The following is a 13,373-nucleotide window of genomic DNA, read 5'->3' on the forward strand; positions in this document are numbered from 1 at the left end:
GCTTGCAGAAAGCCAAGAATAGCTACCATCCTTTGAAACGTCTAAATATAAACCACGATTCTGTTTTTAACTCAAAAGGGCCTCCAGTGATGTCCAAATGCATCACTTTTTAAAACCGAAAGAGGACACGTTACAAAAATAGATTGTTTTATCCAGACAATATCCAGACCTTTCGAGCGGCTGCCAAGATGAACATTTAACAACTATAAAAACTGGAATAAAAATGGAACCTTTTGTGTACCTTACCTCTAGATCGGTGTTTCTCAACTAGTGAACAGGGACCCAAAAGTGGGTCGTGGGCCTTTGCCCTCGCAAAATAATAAAGAAAAACAAAAATAAACGGAGGATCAATTACACAGCATATAGCGATAATTCGTTTCTCAATCTCTTTTTACTTCAGTCTATCTGTATTTAAATGGAACCATATCTCATTTTATTGTAATTTTGTTTGTTTTATTTTCTTTTTCTGCCCATAATAATGGGTTTCAACAATGCTATTGAAAAGGGGAAGGAAAACAGTGAGAACATGATCATGTTGAAAAAGGAAAGGATTGTAAAAATTTAAAATATTGCATGAGTGTCTGTTATTGAAGCACTGCTTGAAGGTACGGTAAATGGTTTAAATTATTTTTCTGTTGTTATCTTTATTGTATTTCTTCCTTATCAGCTCCACATTTAAGTAATTTTTGTTCGGGAACACAATTCTTTATTATTTTGGGTATGAACTTCTTTTAGTATGTGGCTATTTTAAACCAGTTTTAGTAGGTTGCCTACATGTATGTGGGCATTTAGGCGAATACATACAGTACTGTACTTGAAGTCGTTTTGGTTTTACTGGTCATTTTGTTTTGTTTTTCATATTCTTTTATGTCTGCTTTAAACTGCACATACCTTTGATTCGACACATTTGAGCATTTGAATTGTTTTCCTTGATTTTGTTCCTTGCATTTAATTAGGGTGTGATGGTGGGTCTTCAATCCAGACCAGTTGAGAACCTCTGCTCTAGATATGTTAACAAAAACCTTGGCAATGTTTATTACCCTGATAAGATGTAAAATCCCCAAAAGCCTGAATCCATCTGACAAAAGTCAGATACTCACTTGCATGCTTGATTCTCCACTCTGCCCTCTTTTTCGCTCTCTCTAGGAATGCAAAGCAAGAGGAACGTTGCAGGTTTGTCTGGTACGATGTCTCATGGCTTGATGTATTGATTTAGTCCTGCAAAGGCACAACTATCAGTTGCTTCTTTCTTGTATTTCATTGTTTTGAAACCCTTTTGCAAAATCACTTTTAATAATAATGATATTTATTAATGAGAAAATACTTATAAACATTATGTTTTTAAAACAGGGAATACATATATCAATAGATACATTACATTACGTTTTTAGTCTTCTACATATGTGTCAAATTTAAACGTAGCACGCCAAATGGGGAAAAGGACATATTATGTGGCCTACGAGACAATGCCCAGAGAAGCACAAAAGAAAAAAAAGACTTGCAGTTTTAAATATTTCCACTTGAAAAACAAAGCCAAAAATTGCCAAATGTAACAGGATTCTTGACCATCATTGATCAACAATAGAACATTGAGGAAACATATCTTGATGTTATTTAGTTCAAAATAAAATTAACGCATTGTTTAAGGCAATACGAAAAAGACAAAATTAAGGAAAAAGAGCACCAGGGTGTCTTTGAAGAAAAAACGTTTCTATTACAATAGCTATTAAATCCAACTGCAAAGTTCAGGTAAATATTTTCCCCCCAAAAATACAAAATACAAAATAAAAAGTAGAAAGACTTTGAAATAATTAAATCGATAATTTAAATTAGTATTTGTATGCTAGTTTTGTAACATTACAGTCTGCATGAGTTTGTAACCCCTGATTTAGGTGATACATTATTGTATACTGGCAAAAATAATTTCTTACATCAATGGCAAAGAATTGTGCTTTTTTTAAAGAGCAATAAAACAACATACCGTAAACTGAGCACTTTAGAAAAAAGAGGTGAACTTCTTGCCAATGCCAGAGATAGCTGAAAAAAAGAGGCAAAACAGGTTAAACTGATGACTAATAAGTGAGCGGAAGAACACTTTTGGCTGAAATTAGGCAAATTGTTGAAAGAACTGAGTACCTTCTCCGAGTTTCCCGGCCTGCTCGGCAGCGTTCCCTGGAAGGATCTTGGACAACATGCTATCTCCTTCCATTCCTGGCTGACCAGCTGCTGCGCTGCCTATGCCGCCTGGTCTAGGAGCAGCTTTAGAGCCTGTCATAGGATGACAATTAAGAAAATGAGAGGGAGAAAAGGACTAATGGATACTGATGGAGTACAATTCCAAAAACGGAAAATTCCCATTTGTTTGATAACCAGGGTTTTTTGGGGGCTGCCTTGAAACACTTAGTAGATTTGGACTGCGGTCCACTTTACATATGGGGGTTAGTTAGAACCCTGAGTGTGTTAACCCTTAAATAAGGAAAAGGGTGTGTTGTCAGTTTCACAAGGCAGAGAATGAAGGGTAAAATTAACCAAGATTACAGGCCCTTTCCTTAGTAACAAGATTTATTAAAATTTATTTCTAAGTTTTCATCAGTCAAATACTTAATTTGATTTTAGTCAGCTGGCGAAATTTTGCACTAGGGCACATAGTTTTGCTTTCTGTTATTTAATGAAATTTGTCAATGAAGTTCCCCTAGGTATAACCACTGCAACTGCACTATAAAGCGCACCCGATTATAAGCTCCCCCCAAGAAATAGTCTTTTGTCACATGTTTTTTATGAATAAAACACACTGGATTATAAAACACATGGGATTAAAACCACAAAAAGAGCGTGTTTATTAGTGTTTACGATTTTTACACTTTTTGTATATATCATTAGTGCAGAACATTATTGCTGACCAAATTCGCAAAACATTGCATGCAACGGGAACCTTGGCAGATAGAGGACGAATCCTAACCACTAGACCAGGGGTCGGGAACCTTTTTGACTCAAAGAGCCATAAAAGCAAATAATATTAATTTTATTTTGGGAAAGAGCCACACCATATATTATGAGACAAATTTACTAAATTGCTAAACAGGCGCCCCAGACAAAAGCTTAGTCTTCAGCACATTTATTTTTGATGATTTGATAAAAATTATGAAAAGAGAATAATGCCAGAGCCCCTGTCCCAAAATCAACAAACATACCACTTTAAACTTGTCTCTTTCTTGCAATTACTCAAGATCGGTTAAACTCCTTTTGACCCTTTTTTCATACATATTGGTTTCAAAACTAGATGCAAGCAGTTATTGTGTAAAAACGTCACAACATTCTGCAAATAGGGAGCCTGATGAGCTCACTTTTGGCGCAGACTTCGTAGGGCGAGAGATGGGAGGGAGTGCTTGCACTTTTTGCATAGCTCCACCCATCCCTCCCACTCACCCAATCAAATGACTAAGTTCTCTTCCGGTGTTTTGGCGTATTTACAGTTCTGTGGATTCATCATAAGGTATCTGAACACTGAACACAGATTATATAGTGAACTTTTATATAAAGGATTCTTTAGCGTTGTACAGCCAAAACGAATTTTTTTCCCCCTTTTTTTGTGTGACACCTTGACTGTAAATTGTAGTGAAAAACGTGCCCTATATATACTCCGAAGTAATTCTATGATATTTAACTTTGGTTTGGATTTGCGTGTGCCTGTTAAGGATGAATGAGGCAGGTTTTGAACAAAATGGAGAAATTTTGCATGCAATCAAATTTGTCTCTGAGCCACAGATACTCATAGAAAGAGCCATATATGGCTCGTGAGCCATAGGTTCCCGACCCCTGCACTAGACCAATAGTAATACAAATTGGCATTTGATTTTTATCTCATTGTCACTCTATTTTAGTCATGGTACCAGAGACAAGTGTAAGAGAATGGAGAAAACAGAAAGTCGTACTGAAAAATATGAGTAAACACACAAAAAGAACGACAAGGTAAACAACTCTTTGGTGAATTTGATGTTGAATCGGACTTTGCGTTTCTTGACATCTTTCAGTATGACTCTCTGTTTTTTCCATTCTCTAACATTTACTTCTGGAACCGTAAAAGTATTGTGATAATGAGATAAAATTGAATGCCTTTTCGTATGTCGTCTGTATCACCGGTGGGCTAATGGTTTTGGCGCTCTCACCTTAGTGGTGACCCAGGTTCGATTCCCATTACATACAATGATTTGTGATTTCAGTCAGCGATGTTTCAATTGATTAATCAAGCCACAAAAATGTTAGTATACCAGAAACCCTGTCTAGTAACAAACAAAAATAAATAGTCCATGCCTTTCCAATTTTGTCCAGCAGTATTTTACAGTGTATAAGGCACAATGTTTTAAAAGTTACGCTTTCATATTTCTAGCCAATTTTGATCCGTGCACCTTATAGTCCGCAGAATATCGCAAATGCAATGAATAATGAGCTACCAATCAGCAAATTTCCCTTTTAAATTTGTTGTCAGGGGGTGTAAGTTGCTTGAGCATCTTTTCAGATATTTTGTAGATTACGAGTGTGGGGCAACAAAAATGGGCATGCTAAATCTTTTTTAAACTTCTCTGAGTTTGTATTAAAGTTCTGTTTAATATAAATAGCACCTTGTTTCCACAAGGCAACTCTCAAATAAAAGAAATACAGTTACACACAAAATAATATTCCACCTGGTGACGTGCATTCAGGGAAATATCAATTTAAACAAATATATGGTTATATTTATTCAGTGTTAAAATCATTTCTCATTTGCCATTTTTTTTCACCCAAATCAATGAAATTCCACCTTATGTCATGAATATTAATGATAGAATTATTATATAACTTATTACTGTTCTAAACGTCTGCAGAATCATTCACTTGCCTTTTGGCAAAGGGCGATAATATATTAAGGATTCTGCTTTGGCGCACGCTTCTATCCCTAACAATCGAATTATTAACAGTATTGGAAAGCTAGTTCCTGGTCAAGCGGTGCAGTCATTTTTTGCTCATTGCATAGACTGTTTTCAGATGACCTATTGATGTTTTTATTCAAAGGGGCAGTGTATAACATGTCTTTCCAGAATTAAGTTCCTTTTGATCCTTTTAGGCTTTTTTGGGAAGAAAATAAATGATTTATGGGAAATGTATGTGACCTTTTTGTCTAAAATGGGTATGTTAATTATTTTGGCCTATTATTTACCATTAAATATGAAGTTGTGTATTCTAAATAAAAAAAATATTGGCTATGATGTCCTACAAATCTACTAGACGCATTACAAAATATGTTTCTGTCTGCTGATTGTCTGCAGACGCATCGTAAGGCATGCAATCATTTTGCCTTAATGCAGAGGGCGATAGTGAAACCAAGATTCAGATTTGGCGTAGACTTAGGTCCCAAACAATAGCATTAGTGGAAGTATCAGCGAGGTAAATAGGAAGTCAAGCCATCTAGCATTTTTTTTTTTTGTTGCGGAGGGTTACCTGTTGGTGATTTTATTCAAAGAAGTGGCACATAAACTTCATGTAAAAGTTACGGTAAGACAATCAAACATTTCTTTTTTTATGCTAGTCTTCATATTGGTTTCTTGATTTGCTAATCAATGAAGAATAAGATGTAGGTTTATTTATTTGTAACCCTGACTGCCTCAGCAGACATGCATCACTGATTGGGCTGTAGGTATAACTAAAGATATTTGACAATATAGAGGTTGTCCACAATAGTCTATGGCATGCAAATATGTGTGTTGGAACATCACCTATGCCTGTGAGTGGCGGCTGAGCTCCTTTTGAAGCCATGACTGGCGCTGCTTTTGCTCCAATGGCTGTCACTGGAGGTGCATCGATCTTTGCCTGCGGAGAAAACCGAGACAAAAGCATTCATCGATTAAGTATTCCCCGCAATATGGAACCATATGTTTGATGGAGTTAGAGGTCAGAGGGTGTTGTAATATTGAATTTTGTTATTGCTCATATTTAGTGATGATTCTATAGTGTTTTCATCATGTATAACTTTTTCAATAATTTAGATGTAATTATGTAATAGTTGTGCTTTATTTTATGATATCACCTTACTTCTTTGATTGGGAGACACATTGAGAGACAGGAAACCTCAATTTTACTTCAAGAAACAAACATTCGTAAAAAGATCACACGAAAGTCCATCTTTCGTCTGTTTTAACTAAACACAATTTATTTCCTTATTTAGGGTTGAGCCGCTTGAGTAAGATTTCCCTATGGATGGCAAGGCGGTCATCAGTTGGAAAGTGATCCATTCAACTGTATGTAACTTGTAATAAACAAGCAAAATGGCCTGATTTTGCCAGGCCAATATAAGGTTGGATTCGGCTGCTTGTAGTGATTGGTCGGGAGCTGCAGTGCCCAATTTGGCCGCCAAAGGGTGTTAGAGACCGCACAAAAGCAGACCACAGAAAAGCAGATGTTTATCGATTTTGACGGTATTTACTGGGTTTTCCTTGACACAAAACCTTGCCTGAGACATTTGCACAGGGCCAAAGTACAATTGTATACATTTTTCATGAAAATTGGTTCAGTCGTTTCGGACCTATGAGTCACAATAAAGAAAATACACACACACAAATCAGAAAGTAGTTTAAATAAGATGGATATATTAGTTTAGATTGGAAATGACAATTCAGAATTTAAATATGTTGTAGCTGTCTAAAGGCCCGGTCACACAGCCTTTCACGGGCGTATCGCAGACGAATCACGGCCAGAAGTTTCTGCCCGTGAAGCAGACGCGGTGGAAAATGTGCAAAATTGGCTAAACCCGCTGTTTACCCGTGGTATGCCCGCGAAACAGACGCCGGCGACTGTTCCGCATCCTTATCGCGGGTAACCGCGGCTGCATCGCGTTTGACCGTGCTTACACGCGATACACACGCTAATGCACGTGATAACACCGCGATACAGGCGCAGAACAAATGTGCTATGACTGTGCTGCACCCGCGATTACCCGCTAAAATTTCGCGTCCAACCTGCGTGTAACCACGTCTTGGCCGCGGCCGTAGCACGTCCTAGCACGTTCGTACCGCGTCTTTACCTCGTGTGTACCACGTGTGCCGCCCGCAGTTACCCGTGGTCTAAAGTTTTGAGCAGCGCAAAACTTTTTCGCGCGGCCAACCGCGTGTAAATTTCTTACCGCGTGTAAAGCACGGCTGTATCTCGTCTATATCGCGATCTCAAAAGCGTCCAACAGCGTCTGCTTCACGGGCAGACATTTCTGGCCGTGATTCAGCCTCGATACGCCCGTGAAAGGCTGTGTGACCGGGCCTTTATCAGAAGAGGGGTCAGAACCAAAATCATGGTCAGGATGGCTCAAAGCACATTCGCACTTGCCAGACTTAAATCCATCTGAAGGGACAAGAACATAGCAGTGAAATCAAAGATCCGACTCATGCAAGCGCTCGTTATTTCCATCTTCCTCGACGCTTGCGAGACATGGACACTCACAGCAAAACTGGAAAAGAAAATCCAGGCCATAGAGATGCAATGCTACTGGAAACTTCCAGGCATCAGCTACTTAGCCCATGTGACAAACGAAAGGGTGCGCAACACCATCAGAGGGCACATTGGACCCCACAAAGAACTGTTGTCAACTGTGCGCAGACAGAAACTATAGTGGGAGGGTCACGTCACAAGATCATCATGACTGGCCAAGATAATTCTCCTGGGCACAGTCCAAGGGGGCAGTAGGAGAGGAAGACCTAAAAAGAACTGGGCCGACAACATCAAGGAATGGACTCATGCCAACTTTGCCATGACCCAAAAATAGGCAAGGAATCGTCAACGGTGCCTGTCACTGGTACCAAGTGAGGGAACCAAAAACCATGAGATCTAGATAGCTTTAGATGGATTCGATTTCCAATCATTATATGGACTACATTTTTTTGTACAAGAACGATGGTAAAACATGACAGCCTTTGTAGAAGTAATTTGCTACAGCCATTGTCCATTAGTTCATTTATGCCCAAAATATAGTCTGTATTAAAACCTTTGAAGGAACTGCTCATCTGTTTTCATTCTCTATTTTAAAAACCTGACTTTTTGGTATCCAGAACCAAAGAGGGAAGGTAAAAAGCCATCACTCGTCATTGGTAAATTCCACGTTCCTGCACTTTGTAAAGTTGTGAAACATTAAGCAGACTTATAGAAAATGTATTTCTCGTGTGACCCTTCTCATGGTTTCTTATTTTCTTCATGCTGAGCTTTTTGAATTTCTCCCTACCTGCATGCAGGTGTCAGTTTAGGATATGTTGTATCTGTTTAGGACTATACATATACATGTGACTCTACGTGACTTTTAGTGCAGTTCCAGCTCTCAATTACTACTCGTTTTAAATTTATTGAATTCTTGAAACAGGTCAAGGGAGCGGAGGCAAGTTGAGGACGGATGCAGATGGTACCAATACCCGTCCGTGAAAAAAAAAAATCAGCAGGAAGATGACAGTCAGAGCGACTGCATTGCCCTTGTTTTGTGACAGCTCAACAAAGCGAACAGAGGTAAAACAGACTCTGCTGAGTCATGAGAGCAGCTCAGTGTTGTGAGCTGTCACAATCTCCCGGCTGCTCCGACGCAACATTTGAACACCGACTCAGAATATGGTTCTTCATAGCACCCTAACGCAAAACGAAATAAAGGTGGATGCTGGTTACGCTAGGCTTATTAGTGTCAGGTATTGCTCGCTATCAATAGGTTTTTCTTCTCTTGTGAAGTGACTGCACAGGGCATCCGTCTGACAACCAATAAGAACAGTCCCCGCCTACATCCTATGTCAGCTGTATGGTAAGGGTGGCCAGATTGATCTAAATATCGATATTATCGATTCCAAGCAAGTTCTTGGATCAGATTGATACTATTGTCTTCTCATCGATACTCCACCTGTCAACCAATTTCCTAACTGCACCGCAAATCCTTCTCTGTCTCTCACCCAGCACCCACGGTCACTCTCTATGTTTATGCCTGTTTTTGTGACTGACAGGCACACTTTTAGCAACTGTCCCTACCTGGTCATAAAAACCAGGTAGGGACAAAAAAAGGAATTTCAGGACACTGCATTTAATCATCCAACAGGCAAAGTCTGGCCCATAGGCTGTATGTTTGACATCCTTGGTCTAATTCACTCTAATACAATAGATATGGGTTTTGCAAATTCAGACCAGACCTGGTTGTGCCAGGCAGAAGAGAGGGTCAAATCTATACTTGCACCCGTTATCAGAGCATTTCACATTCGGGCCCCAGTGCTGAGGAATGCTTTGCCCTCTGAGATTCGATCTGCAACCTCAGTGGAAATGTTTAAATCTAGGCTTAAAACACACTTTTATTCTATAGTTTATGAATGACCTATGTTTCATGTTTCCTGGCCATCCTGGAAGGGAGATTACCTAATGTGCGGTCCCTTCTCAAGGTTTATTAATTTTCCTCATGTTGAGGTTTTTGAGTTTTTCCTTGCCCTCTTGTTGGTTTTAGATGAGGAGATAATGTATTTATAGTCTGTAGTTTGCAATATCCTGGTCTGTGCAGCCCTATGAGACTGGGATTAAGAGCTATACAAATAAACTCGACTTGACTTCACTTATCAGAAGCTAAATATGACAGAAGCAAACGGGAAGCGCAGCGCAGTGTGGACTTTTCTTTTCAATAAGTCATGTTTATTTGTACAGCCCTCTATCACAAGGGATGCACAGACCACAGATTATTGCAAACTACAGACTATTTTTCAGTGTTTTTTACAATATGATTGTCTTTGGACTCTTTCCACGCATTCATCAGCGTTACACCAATACACCTGACAAGAGCTTGTGGACATTGGCTACTGACATCAACTCAACATCTCCGTCGGATTGGCAAGACCACCGAGTTGGGAGAGAAAACAAAAGTGGGACCCCAGGTCCGGCCTAATGCCAGATTCATTACCCATGAAATGGGTGACCGAAAGCTGCAATTCATTGGAATTTGTGACTGCTGTTTTTTAATTATCACAGAGACCTGGCTCGACTCAAGGATTCCCAATGCTAGTGTGATGCTAGCCGGCTGTTTTTTACATTTGCTTCTTGTACTGAAAAGAGGAGCCCTCGAACTTCACTGTACAGTATTATTTTATAATGACTGTATTATTCTTCATGAAATGTTCTTGTCTCTAAGCTTTTTTTCTTTAAATTACCTCCAAATTAACAGCCAATCAAATCTGTTCTAGACAAGTGACAATGCAGTCACATTAGTCACTGCCATGTTGTGTTGCGTTTGCACAAAGTAACGATCTCGCTACCTTTTGTCACTACCCGTGTGTGGAGCCCATTCGTTTTTTGTACCCACCATGGGGGCAGTGGTTATTCCTGTGGGACCTGTCTGCCTGGCCTGTCCCATAGGTCCACCGGCTACTCCCATTGGTCCGGGTTTGGCCTGAACTTGCCCCATTCCCATACTTTGTCCTTGAGCAGGGATCTGCTGCTGTGCACTGGTGGTGGTTGGGGGTCCCTGCTGCCCCGGCTTAGCCGTCAAAGTCTGGGCTTGCTGTTGAAGCTGCGTCCTCTGACCCGGGGCCATGTCATTCTGGGAAACCTGACCACTCTGTCGCCCGGATCCTGTACCAGGACCCCCTGAAGGGCCCTGTCCTCTTGAAGAAGAACCAGACCTGGAAGAACCTGGATCATGTTTGAAAGGGAAATAATGATTAACAGATACAAATTATGTAAAGTTTTAATATTTATCTTCGTTTGATGCTAATTTCGAGTTACATTTTTCTATTGTTTTTAGATTGTGAAACAAAATAAACTTGAGAAGCACATCTGCAAACATTTTCCATACATGAAAGAGAACATTGCACATAAAAATATGAATCATATGTCATAAGTATAAGACTAAGAACACAGCTGTCATTGATGTCCTTATGGGAAAAATCCACTGAAAGTTTATGGTTCATGAATCTAATTAAAAACTTTAAAAATACATTTTGATTCTCATAGGATGTTTGAATCTAAAGGACCTCCAAACTGTATCCAAATGAACTATGTTGAATGTTTCGGGTCACTTAAGATTAAAAATTCATGATGAGATTTGGGTTGTAGGATTATTTTAATTCCATTTTTTTGAAGGTGCTGTCCGGATTTTTTAAATGTTCTACTCGCTGATGCCATCTTCTGGCTCAGGTCATTGTTGCAGCCGCTAACAAGATGCCTTTGTAGCGCGTGCCAGTATGTGCATTTCCTGGACACGCTTGAATACACTTTTATTTTTTTCACCTTTTTTGGGTTATTGTTAGACTTTATTTGAAACAGTCATTTTCTTGCTTTCACCGTGTTCATGCTACACAAAAAAAAAAAAACGCGAGCATGAAATTACTCTGCAACCACCCCCGCTCTTCCATTCCCCAGATGAATGTGTTGTGAGTTCGAAACAGTTTTGATAAAAGTAAGATAAAAGCAGATAGGGGCAGTTGGGTATTGTTTAAACATATCAAATAGAAAAAATTTTACACTTTCAAAATATTCAGGACACCTAAAACGACACGCCCTATCTTTAAGTCAATCATTATGATTTTTGTGAGCTACTGAATAAGTCAAAAAAATACCAATTAATTCGAGATTCGATCAAAATAAATCTCTAGTGCTTAAATTTAACCCAATGTTAAATGTGTTTTTTGGGCTGAAGTGTGTTTTCATTTTTTTTTAAGGAGGCTACTAAGATGATTAATCTATAATGTTAAAACGGGGTTCTCCAACGCTGTGCCTGTAAGGCACCAGGGTCACCCTGGTGGACAGCAGAGGTGCCGGCGGACCTGTTCTGAAAATATCTCACCGGTGCAGGGTCATTCCTATTTTCTAGTAAACGTTTTCTGTAGTGGCAGGGTTTATTTAGCCCAATTTCCAATAATTAACCTGGTAATAGCATAGAGTTGTTATTTTAGAAATGCATATCAAACTGGTTGCCCTTTGTGCTAATTAGTAGCAAAGAGCAGTTCACTGGTTAAAATGTAGAGTAACATACCAAATCATGTGTCCTCCAGTCTATTGTTGAATGTAAATCAATACAATTTAATTTCAGGATGATCCACAAATTAATATGAGCACATTTATAATTATTAACGCTTATAGCTGGAGTCTTGTGACATACTTGACTCGTAACAAGTCAAGAAATGTAAACGGTACACCAATTACCTCCTGGCTGGCCTTGCATGTCAACTTGTTGCTGAGACTTGCTGCGTGATGAGCGATGTGGATCCCCTTGCCTGGAAGATCTTTGGCTATGATGGTGACCAGATGGATCCCGAGAGTAGTCTGATGAATGGTAGGCCCCTGATCTTGAATCCCCACGTCTTCCCGAAGATGAAGACCGCACTGAAGGGTCATGCCGTAAGGACGGGTCCTTTGGGTGGCCCTTAGATGACCGGGAGGACCTCGGTTCGTCAGAGTGACGTGATGAGGATGAGTGGCGACCCGAGCTGCCGTGATGCCGGTGGTCACGGGAAGATGATGAGTGTCGTCCTCCCTGGCTGTACTCATCCTGAGGCCACAAGTCCTCCTCGGGGGGCTCATCATAATCGTGATAGGTATGTTTTACACCATGGCGACTCCTTCCGGACGAATGGCTGCTACCGTAGTGCCGGGAACTGGAACGTGGCTTCTCAAACCAGTCTGTTTCTTCTTGGCCCAAATGGTAGGCTTTGGAAACCGAAAGCAGATCACAGTCAATCTCCATGTCGTTTGGAGACAGCGGCATGCAGGCTGAGAAAAAGAAGGAAGACCAACCACATGCCAAAGGAAAGTATAAGAAGGAGAAGACATGGTAAAATCAAAATATGTTCACACCCATGCAAAGTACTATTTACTTCACTTTAATAGTACAAGACTGTCTACATGGTTGATATAATAAACACTGCAAAAATGTCAACTGAGAAAGTTACATAGGAGTTATATTTTTGTTGCTGAGGATCAGCCAATCGTATAGGGCAAATGGAGTCCTGAGTATAAAATATTTACATTTAGCAGCGATGGCCTTTCAAAATGATAATCAGACTATTTTGCAGTGTAACCACAATTCAGAAATGAAAACATCTATAAAACATCAATGCAAAAGACAAACACTAGATTACGACAAAACCCTGTGAAACAATTTGCATTGGTGACGTGCAAAGAAGACCTTCCAAGGGAATCAGAGTGGTGCGAACGAAGAAAAGGACCACGCCGGAGAACCATGCGTGTACTGGACAAACAGATGACCAGACGAACAGGCGGCGGAACGGACAGGCAGGCAGACAGACAGACAGCAGCCCACTGAAATGAGAGCTCCGAGTGACTCTCAGGAAGAAGAAAACATCGGCATGCAACAGCTAGCTTTTCCTCATTTTCTTCTGTTTCTCTTT

The 13,373-nt window shown here is 39.9% G+C and overlaps 1 protein-coding gene across 4 annotated transcripts in view; it reads right to left on the reverse strand.

Moving 5' to 3' along the window:
- The window catches only part of bsna (bassoon presynaptic cytomatrix protein a), a 139,627-nt gene that overhangs the window by 12,473 nt on the left and 113,781 nt on the right, over window positions 1-13,373 (reverse strand). For 2 of the 4 annotated variants that reach the window (XM_088331898.1, XM_088331896.1), the window contains exons 10-15: window positions 12,169-12,672; window positions 10,328-10,656; window positions 5,751-5,844; window positions 2,137-2,268; window positions 1,982-2,037; window positions 1,101-1,218 (exon numbers count right to left, since the gene is read on the reverse strand). In XM_088331898.1, coding sequence (XP_088188024.1) covers window positions 1,997-2,037; window positions 2,137-2,268; window positions 5,751-5,844; window positions 10,328-10,656; window positions 12,169-12,672 — 1,100 coding nt within the window. In that variant the 3' untranslated portion in view covers window positions 1,101-1,218; window positions 1,982-1,996. Of the gene's footprint in view, window positions 1-1,100; window positions 1,219-1,981; window positions 2,038-2,136; window positions 2,269-5,750; window positions 5,845-10,327; window positions 10,657-12,168; window positions 12,736-13,373 lie in introns of all 4 variants that reach the window. The other 2 variants (XM_088331897.1, XM_088331895.1) reach the window with 1 other exon arrangement.

The sequence above is a fragment of the Urocampus carinirostris genome, chromosome 3, assembly GCF_059441175.1.
Source record: "Urocampus carinirostris isolate Australia breed hairy pipefish chromosome 3, RoL_Ucar_1.0, whole genome shotgun sequence".
Lineage (NCBI taxonomy): Eukaryota > Metazoa > Chordata > Actinopteri > Syngnathiformes > Syngnathidae > Urocampus > Urocampus carinirostris.